Source organism: Mustela nigripes, chromosome X (genome assembly GCF_022355385.1).
Source record: "Mustela nigripes isolate SB6536 chromosome X, MUSNIG.SB6536, whole genome shotgun sequence".
Classification (NCBI taxonomy): Eukaryota; Metazoa; Chordata; class Mammalia; order Carnivora; family Mustelidae; genus Mustela; species Mustela nigripes.
The window spans coordinates 16,044,393-16,057,814 of NC_081575.1; the positions used below are offsets into that span (position 1 = coordinate 16,044,393).

Consider the following 13,422-nt stretch of genomic DNA (forward strand, 5'->3'; position numbering starts at 1 on the left):
CGAGAACCTTGATGAGGGCAGAGACCCGAGGGCCTCAACCTGCCGCGTGCCCACCGCCCAGCCAATGGGGGCGTAGTGCGCTCAGTGGAAGCCACCCAGAGGCTGTGAGCTGATGGGCGGGACTTCGTGGCTCCTCCCACCACAGGCGAGGGCGGAAATGTGGTGGCCCACCAGGTATCACTTCTTAAAATAGAGGGTCTCTGTGCACTGCCGCGGGGAGGGCCTGATTCCTGTCTTGGAAGGTGGCCAGGCAACTTGCCCCAAAGTTGGAGGCAGGCCCCCAGACTCTGGCTCCCGGGTGTGGGACCCCCATTCCTCACTGCGTGAATGATTTTCTCTTCCTTGGCCTCTAAGCCCCCTGCACCACCAGCCCCCATCAGCCCTACCTCCTCACCCCTGCACCCATTCCACGGGAAGGTCAGTGGTCAACTCTAAGCTACGGCTTTCAGTTCAGTGTTCAGTGATACCACAGATACGGTGGAAAAGCCGAACTTGCATGTCTGCATGGGTCTCAAGCCATAGGCTGTGTCTTGCTCTCCTTGGAAGGGAGCCAACGGTGCCAAAACACTCACTATGGGGCTGACAGCCACTTTTAAGTACAATATGGAGATGAGGATGGCTGGGTCAGGAGGGCCGGGTGATGGAGCACGAGGCAGGGGACCAGGCGGACATTACATTAAGAATATTAGTTGAAAAAAAAATAAATACTGTAACAGCAAAATGAGTTTATTTGGGAACAGCAGACCAGTTGCAATTCAGGGCACATGAACCATGGCAAACTTTAAGCCAGTACAGAGTACAACAAAAAGCTTTCTTTGATAGAGGAGAGGAAGTTGGGATGGGTGGTTTTGAAAGAAACTCATTAGGGGAGAGTGAGAATCCCAGGTTGTGATGGCCTTTGGTTGGCTGAGTGGTGGCAGTTTCTCATTGGTGGGGCAGTAGGTGAGCCCGGAGGAAATCGTCCCTCCTCCTGCTGCTCCTGCTTCCTCCTCCTGCTTCCTCCTGCTTACTTCTTCCTGCTGTGGTAGTAAAGCAGGCTCCTGCCTGTTGGTGGCCGAAAATTCTGCTGAGAAGTGGTAGTAAGTGAAGGCTCCCTGTTTAGGGCTTCCCCATTTCTTCTTAAATGAGGTTGCCTTTATTCATTTTTATATTTCCCCTTTGATCAAGATCTTCCCTCAAAAGCATCACTGATCAAGAGTCAGGTTTGCCACGTTTAGTGGTTTTGTCCCTCAGTAACAAGGAGGACCTTCCTTCATTGCCATATCTAACATCAGAGGGCAACCATTGAGATCACACTTAGTAACAAGGAAGGGCAGGAGGTAGAGCTCTCAGGCATTCATGTCTAAAGTGTTTATCATGGGGAGCTTGGGTAGTTCAGTCAGTTAGGTGGCTGCCTTGGGCTCAGGTCATGATCTTGGGGTCCTGGGATCAAGCCCCACGTAAGACTCCCTGCTCAGCTGGAAGCCTGCAAGCCTACTTCTCCCTCTTCTCCCTGTCTTGTGCTTTCTGTTGATATCTCTGTCTCTCTCTCACATAAATAAATAAAATCTTAAAAAATAATAAACTAAAGTGTGTATTTTATCAGGTTTCTAGGCATTGGAGATTGTCTCAATGTGTTGGGCTAGCATCATCCTGTTAGGCATGTTGTTTCTACAAAGGTTTATCAGGCTCACATACAAAGCTTAAAAATAGAGCAAAATTAAATCACCTTGACAAATCTAGATTGAGCAATGGTTCTAAACCTAGAGCCCCAGCCTGAGGGTAGCCAGCTGAAGGGATCAAAGGACCATGGATTTTAAGGTGAAATTCACTGTAGCCAATATTCTTCCTCTCTCGTTTTACACAATTGGGTTTGTGCTTCTGCAGAGGGATTTCTGCAAGGGTAGCAGGTGGTATTGGCTATGGCACAAGCACCTCTTTGTTCAACAAGTAGATGGTCAAGGGCTTTAGCCAGTGAGTCAAGTGATTGTCACTGGGCTGCTACTGCTTTGGCTGTGGAGTCAACAACCTCTCCTAATGTAAGGGAGAGATTTCTGACCATGTGTTCATGGGCACATACTCTGACCCAAGGAGCTAAGGCCCTCCCTACAGAGGCGAACCCAGAGTCACATACATCTCTTGGAAGCGTCCACTTAAGGCAAGTGTGGAGGTTTAATGGGATGGGCCAATGGGAAGCTTCTGCTTTATTATGGCTGTGGACAGGGATGGCTAACCAACCCAATAAACATTGACCTCCAGTTCCCAACTATCTAGTTATATGCCCATGGGGTATGCTATCCACCGCCAGAAAAAATGAAACCAGGCAGAGCTCAGAGTACTCTAGCTGGGGTCTGGGGTCTGGTTATTGATAGATCCATGAGTCAGAATTTCCTGATTGACACTTTCAAGCTGAGAATCAGAGGAGTTGGGATGACGTCCCATGAAAGGCCGTCGCATCCTCAAAGAGTCCTTTCAAAAAATCCTGCAAAGAGGAACTAGCTGATTTGTTTTTCCTCTGGCTGCAGGGATACAGGACACATTTAGATAAGGAAAAGGGCATGCATGACATGGTGAAGATTATACAATTGGCAAAGATGGAGGGATTTAACTGAACCAGGACAGTTATGGCTGAAGAAAGATGGAGACAAGGTATGGGGACAGTAGGCCATGATAGTGTAACTTGATAGGTCACATCCATAAGCCTGTGGGTATAATTGGAAGTGGCATTTAGGACTAAGGACACATTGGTGATGGGTAAGACCAAGGGGTCTCCGACACCATGAACAGATCCAGTAGTCTGAAAGCTTTCCCGTTTTTACAATAGATTGGATAAGAGTGTTATTTTCCCAAGAATGAGAGGGTGAAAATAAGGTAAAAAGCAGCAGTAAGAAAATGGTATGTTTTACACATAATACCTGATCATAGCTCACTGACACTGACAATTTAAACCACTTCCAGTGAAGTATAGAAATCTTGCTTTCATTTAGGTCTATTGAATCTTTTCACTTTTTAAAAAAAACCTGTGCACAGGGTTGCCTGGGTGGCTCATTGGGTTAAAGCCTCTGCCTTCAGCTCAGGTCATGGTCCCAGGGTCATGGGATTGAGCCCCACACTGGACTCTTTGCTCAGTGGGGAGCCTGCTTAACCCCCTCTCTCTCTGCTTGCCTCTCTGCCAACTTGTGATCTCTGTCAAATAAAATCTTTAAAAAAAATAAAAAATAGGGGCGCCTGGGTGGCTCAGTGGGTTAAGCCTCTGCCTTCGGCTCAGGTCATGATCCCAGGGTCCTGGGATCCTGCCCCACATGGGGCTCTCTGCTCAGCAGGGAGCCTGCTTCCCCTTCTCTCTCTGCCTGCCTCTCTGCCTACTTGTGATCTTTCTCTCTCTGTCAAATAAATAAATAAAATCTTTTAAAAAAATAAAAATTAAAAATGGACCCTGTGCACATTTTAAAAATATTTTATTTATTTGCTTATTTGGAAGAGCGTTCACAGGGGAGTGGCAGAGAGAGATCCTAAGCAGGCTCCATGCCAAGGACAGAGCCCAATGCAAGGCCAGATCTCATGACCTGAGCCCAAACAAAAAGCCCGTTGCTTAACTCACTGAGCCACCCACACACCCCAATCTTTAAACTTTTAAATATAAATGTCAAGTACTTCATCCACATCAGATAACATAATTTTGCTTCAACCATCAAAATAATTATAAAAACTCAAGAGGAAGATGGTTTATTATATTTTCTCCTATTTTTACGCATTCCAATTACTCTTTTTCCTTCCTAAATTAGTGCCATCCTCCTTGGGTGATCACTTCCGTTCTGTTTAGGAAACTCCTCTTAACTGTTATTTTTTTTTTTATTTACTTATTTGACAGAGAGAGATCACAAGTAGGGAGAGAGGCAGGCGGGGGGGGCGGGGGGGGAGGAAGCAGGCTCCTTGCTGAGCAGAGAGCCCGATGCAGGGCTCGATTCCAGGACCCTGAGACCATGACCTGAGCCAAGGGCAGAGGCTTCACCCACTGAACCACCCAGGCGCCCCAGCTGTTATTTTTTTTTAAGATTTTTGCATTTATTTTGAGAGAGAGTGTGTGCACCCACAGCGGGGGAGCGTCAGGAGGCAGAGGGTGAGGGAAACAATCTCTAGCTGATAAGCGTGGAGCCTGATCCGCAGCTCCTGGTCTCTTGACCCCGAGACTCTGACCTGAGCCAAAACAAGAGTCAGTCGCTCAACTGACTGAGCCACCCAGGCACCCCCTCTTAGCCACTCTTTCACGGTATGTCTACTGGTCAAAATTTCTCTTAATTTTCCTTCGTCTGAGAATGGCTTTATTTCTACTTCATTTCAGAAGGATGTATGCACAGAGATGGAATTTGTGTTCAGGTGGTAAAGTGAACCACTGATTAGTACTGCTCATCACCACCTCCTTCCGTTTCTTTGATGCTTCCGGTTTGCCTTTTTCCCCTTGAGCGAGTAGGAAGGAATTGCCAGATCAGTATACATGACTTTGCCGAGTTCCTTAAACAGTTCTAGAGAGGTCCCCGAGATGTTCAAGTGCAGTGGTGAACAGGTATTTTCAGAGTCTAAATACTCAAGCCAGCTCTCCTTGTTAAAGGAATCTATTTCTTGCAGACAGCTTTTTAAAAGTTGTATGTATAAGCAAATCTGCATATTTCCACAATTTATTAAATGGTCTTAAAAATGATCAAGCTTGGGGCCCCTGGGTGGCTCAGCGGGTTAAGTGTCTGCCTTCGACTCGGGTCATGATCCCAGGGTCCTGGGAATGAGCCCCACATCACACTGGGCTTCCGGCTCAGTGGGGAGCCTGCTTCTCCCTCTCCTTCTGCCTGCTGCTCCTTCTGCTTGTGCTCTCTCTTTCTCTGTCAAATAAATAAAATTTTTTAAAAAATGATCAAACTTGAGCTGGATTTGGCTTAGAATAAAGATTAGATGAAACCAAAGAAGTGCTTCTAAGCACACCAGCAAGAAATGCTTTGAACAAAGGCCGAAGAAAACATGAGAAGACTCCTTACAGTGTCCAGGGCCAACAATGGGTTAAGAGGAGTTCTTAGAAATGACTATGTGGTTTGAAGGAGTTCAGGATATGCCACGCCAAAATATGCCACTTTGGTATATTATTTCGAGCCAAAAAATCACTTGAAAAACAACAAACGCAGGGAGAGGCTTTCTCTGAAACCCCTGTGAAAATTAATAACCTCATCTGAAGTGGAGTCAGGAAGGGTGCCTGAGTGGCTCAGGTGGCTGGGTCTCCACCTTTGGCTTGGGTCATGATCCTGGGGTCCTGGGATTGAGTCCCATGTCAGACACCCTGCTCAGCCGGGAGCCTGCTTTTCCCTCTCCCTCTGCTGCTCTTCCTGCTGGTGCTCTGTCTCTCCCTCTCAAACGCATAAATAAAATCTTAAAAATAAAGAAATAAATAAAAATTAAGTAGAGTCAGGAGACCAGAAAAGGGGAGCTCTTCGGTCCTACCATTCCTTGTGCATTGCAGACGCCAACAGAAAAGACATACTTTGCAAATAAGACACTGCATTAGCTATTACTATCCCAGCGGAAAAAATAAAGGTGTCTTCCCTTCCCTCTCCCCCAGCAGCCCAGCCAATGGGAGGCAGTCATAACTTAAGGCAATGAAAAGCTACTATACTGGGAACTCCGAGCTTACTCTAACGGACTTTTTCTTTCCAACAGCAATCCCAGTCTCCCCCTTTCCTCTATAAAAGGGCCTTCTTGGGGCACCTGGGAGGCTTGATGAGTTAAGCATCTGCCTTCGGCTCAGGTCATGATCCCAGGATCTTGGGATACAGCCCCAAGTCCAGCTCCTTGTTCAGCAGGGGAGTCAGCTACTCCCTCTCCCTCTGACCCTGCTCCTGTGCTCTCTTGCTCACATCTCTCAAATAAATAAATAAAATATTTTTTTAAAAAAACCTTCCTTTCTTTTGTTCTCCAGATTTCCCTGCAATTAAGTCCTTGTTTCCTTGACCTTCGTTGTAATTCTCTCCTATTCCCACATAAACATATTTTTGCTGGTAAACACTGACTATTTTAAGATTAACATCCCCTTATGGGCCTAAAGATAGATCCTCCAAAAGGAACTCAATTGTCCTAAAACCCCTCCTTAGAAATTTCATCAACCGGGGAAACTGATTCTGACCACAGCGGGGAAATGAGAATTCCACACCACATCCAGATTCTGTCACAAACTATCATATCTCCTATCTATTCTAACTAAAAACCCACTAGTGTTTCCTAAAGGCATTTAGTCTCCCCTAAATTGCCTACATCTCTGTTCCCCTTCCCCTATTAAGATGGTATATAAGCTTTCAGATCTCACTGCCTAGGTGCTCACTATTTTTTCCCTGTGATGTCTCCATGCAGTTAATATCAAAAATTAATAGATGTGTATATCTTTTCTGCAGTTAATCTGCCTGTTGTTGATTTCTTTCAAAACCTAGGATGTGGGGGCACCTGGGTGGCTCAGTGGGTTAAGCTTCTGCCTTCTACTGGGGTCATGATCTCAGGATCCTGGGATCCAGCCCCATATCGGGTTCTCAGCTCAGCGGGGAGCCTGCTTCCCCTCTCTGTCTGCTGCTCTGCCTACTTAAGATCGCTCTCCCTCTGTCAAATAAATAAATAAAATCATAAAAAAAGACACACCTAGGATGTGTGTACAAATAGAATCAAGAGTATACAGGGAAAGTTTTCCTCCTTAACAGGTAAAAGAAGAACAATGGGATAATTATATACATGACCAGCAAAAAGAAAAAAACGCGCCCGTGCTTTCCTGAAACTCTTCAGTGCCGCTGAATTAGCAGAGATACGCGGATTAAAGAAAGGTACAATGGGTTGCCTGGCCGGGTTTTGTGCGGAGACAGTGGGGAAGGGGGATACAGTAAACAGGAGGCCATCTGCAAGGAAGGAGCCTGGCAGTACAGACACTCCGCCGCACACACCGGCTCCGACCGCTACTCTCAAGGACACGCCCCAAAAGCGATCCCCGGGGATACCACCTTCCAACCCCTTCCTGCCCTCGAGCTCTGCCCTTGGGCGCCCAGGAGGAGGCGGGGCTCGCTGGCGGGGAGGTCCTGTGGGCGGTCCCGGGCCGGCGGCGGCCGCTCCGCGGAGCCCGGGAAGGGGCGTGGCCACACGAGGGGCGGGGTTACGCTGGCGGCGGCCGCCCCGGCAGCCGGCGAGGGGCGGGGCTCGCCCTAGGCTGCTCGGGAGGGGCGGCGGCGGAGGCGTGGAGGCGGCCGCGGAGGCTGCATCCCGGACCCAGCCAGGGAAGGAGTGACGGGGGCGGGGCGGGGCGGGAGGGCACCGGCGGCCGGCGGGGCGCCTCAGGCCTCGCGTCCACCTGTCCGGCCGCACGCTCTCCCCTGGGTCGGCGGGGCCTGCGCCGGCCGGGACCCATGGCGGCGTCGGCGGCTCTGTCGGCGGCGGCGGCGGCGGCGGCCCTGTCGGGCCTGGCGGTGCGGCTGTCGCGCTCGGCGGCGGCCCGCGGCTCGTACGGCGCCTTCTGCAAGGGGCTGACGCGCACGCTGATCACCTTCTTCGACCTGGCCTGGCGGCTGCGCATGAACTTCCCCTACTTCTACGTGGTGGCCTCGGTGATGCTCAACGTCCGCCTGCAGGTGCGGATCGAGTGAGCGGGCGCCGCCGCAGCCCCCGCCGGAGGGTCCCGCGCACCGGGCCGCGCCGGGCAGGGGCGCCGGCATGGAGGACGGCCGGCGGGACGCGGCGGGGGCAGGAGGCGGGGCCGCCCGGGCCCGCGGGCCCTAGACCTCCGCGGGGGGGCGCCGGCCACCCGGCCGCCCAGCCACCCGGCCGGGCCCCGGCCACGACCGGCCGCCCGCCCGCGGCGTGGCCGGTGACCTATTGCACAGAAACTCTGCAAACGGGCCCTTACTGTCGGGCTCGAGGGGAAAAAACCAAACAAACCAAAAAACGATTCGAGGGCGGCCGACCTGTTGCCTCACGTTGGCCAGAGCCCGGGAAGCCGCAAGGAAAAATTCTGCAGCAGGGACTTGACTGGCCCCGATCCACAAGGTAGGAGGCCAGAGGCTGGACCCGCGGGCTGGCGGCGGCGCTTGCCATGACGTCTCGGTGGCAGGGGGCACTGTGGACGGGACCCCAGGAAGCCAGCCCCTGAGCTGCCCAGGCGGGAGGCCACAGGCACCCCATACTCTCTGGTCCTCATTCCCGGACGGGTGGGGCGGGGGCGGCGAGGGCATCTCGGAGCGTCAGCCCATCCCGCCCTGCTCTCCCCAGAGGCCCTGGTGCTGCCACCTGAACCCCAGGGAATGGAGAGGAATGGGCTGGGGGAGGCGCCGGGGAAGGCTCCAGAAGGAAAAGATGTTGCCACCTTTCAGCCCCTTGGGGAGCCAGACAGGGAGGGGGGTTGTGTTCTTGGCCAAAGCCCTGGTGGGTGCCTCTTCTAAACCCTCAGGCCCCTGGGGTCTGGGCAGCTGCCTCTAGCCCTGTGTTGGGGGCCTGCTCCTTCTGTGCCTGGGGCTCCCCTCCCGTCCTGGGGGCGTCCTCTGGCGCTGGGCACTTGGCCATTTGGAGACCCAGAGGAGTGGGAAGGCCGCTCGACCCTATCCCTGCCGCCACCCTCCCACCGGCCCCTAGGTCTGCCCCTAGGTCTGCCCTCCTGGTGCCACTGAAGGCCGCATCCAGCAGTCCCTGTGCGCCCAGAGGAGCCAGGGAAATGGGGGTCTCCTTGAGCCCAGGGCAGCTCGCAGGCTGGGGAGCGGAGAGCGGGTGGAGCAGCGGCTTGCGAGGAGGCAGCCCTTGGGGGAAGGCGCCCCACACTCTGTGGGACCACTGTGGAGTCTCCATCTCTCTGTCTTTCAGGAACCAGTGTTTGTAGGTGGTGACCCACCCCTTCCGTGGCCTTGTCGAGAGACTGCAATCCCTGCCCAGAGGCGGCCCCTGGGCCCAGTGCTGCCTGGGGAGCTGCTGGGCAAAGGGCCTAGCCCGGGAGGAGAGAAAGGACCTTCCAGGCAGAGGCACCGGCTGCTGGGGTAGCCGGTGGTCCCGTTCTGGCATGGGGAAGGACGTGACCCTGTCACCTCAGCGCTGCATCTCCTAGCGACGACACTTTGAGGGCGTTCTGCGCTCCCCACCTGATGACTGGAAGAGCTGGCTCTGGGACTGGGAGAGATGTGTCCTTGTCCTACAGATACAAAGGAGTGGGGCTGAATCTGCGCCCTGTCTTTGAGAAAATCTGGCTCTGTGGGGAAGGGGAGTTCAAGGCCCCCCTGGGGGACGTAGGGGGAGAGAACGAGGTCCAGGGTAGGGAATGTGGGGAACCGGCTCTTCTTGGGGTGGTGTGGGAGGCCCCAGGGAAGACCGTCAGAGCTGAGATGGACACAGGGGAGAGTCCTAGAATGCCTTGCAGAGCGGAGGGCTCTACCCACAGAGCCTGGCCTCCCCTGCCACCCCACGCCAGGCTGGACCAAGAGCTCCTCGGCAGCTGGGTGGCACGGGCCTCTCGGTTTGGGTGGCAGAGTGGGGGTGGGGTGGTGGCAGGGCCCCTGGGCACAGGCTGGAACCAGGAGGGTGAAGGGATAAACCTGAGATGGGTCCCCGGGCTCGTCACCCCCCAGTCTGGGATTGGGCCAGAGAACGTCCTCTGGATGGGCTTGGATTGGCCCTGAGGCCCCAGATGTGCGGCTCCTTGGCCCACCGGGATGGCCAGCTATGGCCTCAAGGGGGCCAGGAAAGACCCCAGTCCCCCAGCCACTCTGTCCCCAGTTGCTCTCGGTCCCCAGGCTCCAAATTCCTGGGACTGAAAACCGAAGCAGTCTGTCCAGCCCCAGGGACAGAGTGGCCCTGTGTCACCCTTCTGCCCTCCTTAGTCGCCCTCTAGAGGACGGGTCCTGAGCGAAGAGCTCTGCCTGCCTCACCCTGGGGACCGAGGCCCAATGAGGCCACCATGTGTGCCCTGCAGCTTCCCACAGACAGGGTGTGATGGCTCTCACCTCGTGCCAAGGGTTCTGCGGTCCCGGGTCCAGGTGGCACCTCCTGTACCCCAATCCTCTCCACCCAGGATCACGTCTAGGAGCCTGCCGGCCTGCCGACTCCATCCACAGATGTCTGGGGACAGCGTGTGAGAGCCCCGCAGGGCCTCTCTAGGGCCGATCCACAGATATGCCCCCTTGCAAGGCCCCATCTCACCCTCGGGGTGATCCGCTCCCTGGCCGGGGCCTTGAGGCTCAGCTGGAGCTGCCTGGGGCCTGGGAATCCTCTTCCTCACAGAGAGAGTGGGAAGCCCCAGGGCCCTGACACAAGACGCCTGCCCCGCAGGGCACCCCAGCCCATGCCAGTCTGCCCTGGGGGTCCGGGAAGTCTCAGCACGGCCCCAGCAGGGGCTGTACTTCTTTGGCCTGTGGTCCTGCCCCTGCTCTTCGGACAGGATTGGCCTTGAGTAGGGTTTGGCCTTGAGTAGTTATCGAGCTGCCCTCCCCCGCCCCCACCCGCACTGGGCCCTGGCTGCCTGACAGGCTCTCCATGCACTTTATTTATTTGCAGTCTGTGTTCCAGACAGCAGAGCTTCTGCAAAATCCGAGACACGGGCTGAAGAAGATGACTGTCCCTTTCCTGTGTGTGATTCACTGTCCTGGTCAGCACGGGCTGCTCAGAGAAACGCTCGTGTTCCTGCTGTTGTCGAATCTTGTCCCTCTAAGTTAAAAAGATACACCCCTCCCTGAGTTCAATAAAATCCAGTCAAATTGGAGGCCTCCTCTCCTGGTGTGGGGTCCCCTGGAGGGTTGGGAGCAGGGGAGGGAGAGCCAGGGAGGGCTGCAGGGTGGGGGCCTGCCCAGTGATGCTGGGGGACCGCCTGCAGGCCAGGGGCCCCAGAGGAGAAGGCTGCTGCACAGGCCTGGCCAGATGGTGGCAATTTGTCTCGTTCTCAACCTTTATTTGAATAACCGGAGACCTAGGTGTTCTCTCTGTTTCAGAGCCCGGCCTCAGAAAGTGCTTACTACAGTGGAAACTTGAGGATGGGCTTGGGGTGATGGGGTGAAGGAAGCTCCTTGCACATCATTTTGGGTCACCCGGGGTCCGTCTGCCATAGCAGGTGGCGAGGTGCCCCTGGCCTCCCTAACGGCAAGGTGGGTGCCCAGTTTTGGAAAAGATAAAACCTTGGGGACCAGAAGCCTGCTGCCCTTCCCCCCGGCTGAGACCCAAACTGTGCCTTCTGAGCCCCAGCCTAGTGAGTCCCCAGAGAAGCCTGGCCATGGGGAGGGTCCCCAGGGGGTGCCCAGGGGCTGAGCTAGAAGAAGGGAAGCCCCCCGACCCGTCCCCATGGGGGAGGGCTCCTGAGGGTGCAGAGTCATGGTCCCCGGAGGTTCACAGCCTGGGGTAAGGGCCTTGGGGGTGCTCTGCCCGCTGGGAACTACCAGGAGCCAAAGCACCCTGACAAGGCAGAGCCTTGGGACACCTGCCACCACAGGAGGATCAGAGCCCGGTCCCTGCCAGCACCCTGAGCTTCCCTCTGCTTAGTCCAGATGGTTCTGTTCAGTCCCTGTTGGCCCCAACCCAGTCCAAGGGTCACACAGCTGCTGGGCCTCGGGGTCTGGGTGACTCTACTTGGTGCCCCCTCACCCCTGGGCATGTGTCCCCTGCTCCCGGCTGTAACGGGGACATGATGACACTGCCACCTCCCTGCAGGGTTTTCTGAGGGCCGTGTGGCAATAATGCTTGGACGGCCCTGAGTCCGGTGCTTGGCAAAGACACGGGCTCGGCTCATCAGATCCATGTGTCAGGGTAGGACTGCCGTCTACCCCAGCAAAACTTCTCGGTGTTCGTGGGTGCCCCTGACATAGTGATGCCTGCCCTGGTGTCCCCTGAGTCAGCCCCCTTCAGTTCCCAACTCTGGGGCAGGATTTCAGGATACAAAGCGCAGCCCCTTCCACGTGGCCCCAAGCCTGCTTCCAGCAACTGACCTAGGACTTGACCACTTGGCGTCAAAGACACGTGTGTTTGGGAAACAAAGTCAAATGCACCCTCCAATCAGGGAGACCCAGCATGTGGGGACTCAGGAAGGAGTCTGCTGGAAATGCTGGGGACATGCAGGGGAGGGGAAGCCCTCCCCCCCACAGGCTTCTCTGCCAGCATTGTCAGCACTGGGGTGGGACAGGAAAATCAGAGGCTTAGGGGAATGCAGACCCAGCTGTCGGGGACTGGGGCACACGCCTCCCCCATAACCACGAGATGGAGCCACCCTTGTAGCCGGGACCGGGACCGAGTTAGGGGAGCCCCTCTGGAGAAGATCCTTGAGTGGGCGCAGAAGGACGGAGATAGTCCATGGCAGGGCACCGAGCTGCCTTAGGCTGTCGCCCTCTGAGGGTCCACCTTCCCGTGGAGGAAGGCCACAGCCCTGGTCCCAAGGCCGAGCAAGGTCCCAAGGTCACCAGCACCCGCGTGGCCCGCCACACGAAACAAAGCAGAAGGCCTGCCTCTCTCACAGTCTCCGCCTTGTGCATGTTCTGTGGTCACAGCAGCCTGTCAGGGCCCGTGCCTCCTGCTTCTGTGCCTCAGCCTCTGTACCCACAAGGATCACTGCTGCCGTCGCAGGGGCCCCAAGCTCCAGACCTCTAAGCCTGCCTCCTGTAGGGCCCGCCCCTGCCACCATCCAGGCAGTGGCGAGGCAGCAGACCGGCTCTCGTGGCCACTGAGAGGTGGAGGGCAAGGAGGGTCTGTCTCCTCCGCTCCTGCTGAGACAGCCAATATGCTGGCCGTAGAGAAATGGGCTGGGGCCGGTGCCCCTGTGTGCGCTTGAGGGGGCCGGGGGGCTCCTCGGTGGGGGCCTTGGGAAGATGAGAGCCTGTCCTGGAAGGCTTTCGAGCAGGGCTGCGGCCCTAGAACATGCTGGTGGCTCTTCACCCCCAACCATGCAATTCTCTTTTCTCAGCCACTGGGACCACATGCTGTGTGAATGGTGGAGAGACCAGGCAAGGCTGGGTCCAAACACCCTGGAGATACGTACCGGGACCAAGTGGGATTTCTCCCGGAATGCAACGTTGATTTCATCTTAAAGTCAATTCACGGTTTACTCCATATTAATATAAGAAGGGGGAAAACCTGACCCTTACAGTAGGTGCCGGAAGATTTGACAAAATCCAACACCCGTCCACGAGCATCATTTTCAGCGAAATTGGTATATAGAAAGGCATTTTCTCAGCCCAGTAAGGAGGGTCTACCCAATCTTACCGTGCGCATAGCACTTAATGGTGAGAGAATGAATATTTTCTCTGCCCTCGGGAACAATGCAGGCTGTGCCCTTTTGCCATTTCTATTCTACATTATAGGGGAGATCCTAGCCAGTGCACTAAGTTCCTCATTCCCCCCCCCCCCACTACCACCAAATACAAGCATTCTGATTGGAAAGGAAAAGTGATATCAGGGCTTCTTAAAGAGATGACCGAG

The 13,422-nt window shown here is 55.0% G+C and overlaps 1 protein-coding gene across 1 annotated transcript; it reads left to right on the forward strand.

The window, feature by feature from the left end:
• Nucleotides 1-7,215: 7,215 nt before the first annotated feature.
• Nucleotides 7,216-10,726, forward strand: SMIM10L2B (small integral membrane protein 10 like 2B). The gene is made up of 2 exons (XM_059385488.1): nt 7,216-8,034; nt 8,842-10,726. Exon 1 carries the CDS (start codon nt 7,398-7,400, stop codon nt 7,632-7,634), a length of 237 nt encoding a protein of 78 aa, XP_059241471.1. The 5' UTR covers nt 7,216-7,397; the 3' UTR covers nt 7,635-8,034; nt 8,842-10,726.
• Nucleotides 10,727-13,422: the final 2,696 nt, after the last annotated feature.

Coding starts and splice junctions, on each gene's coding strand:
- SMIM10L2B (XM_059385488.1), top strand. CDS start 7,398: ATGGCGGCGTCGGCGGCTCTGTCGGCGGCGGCGGCGGCGGCGGCCCTG.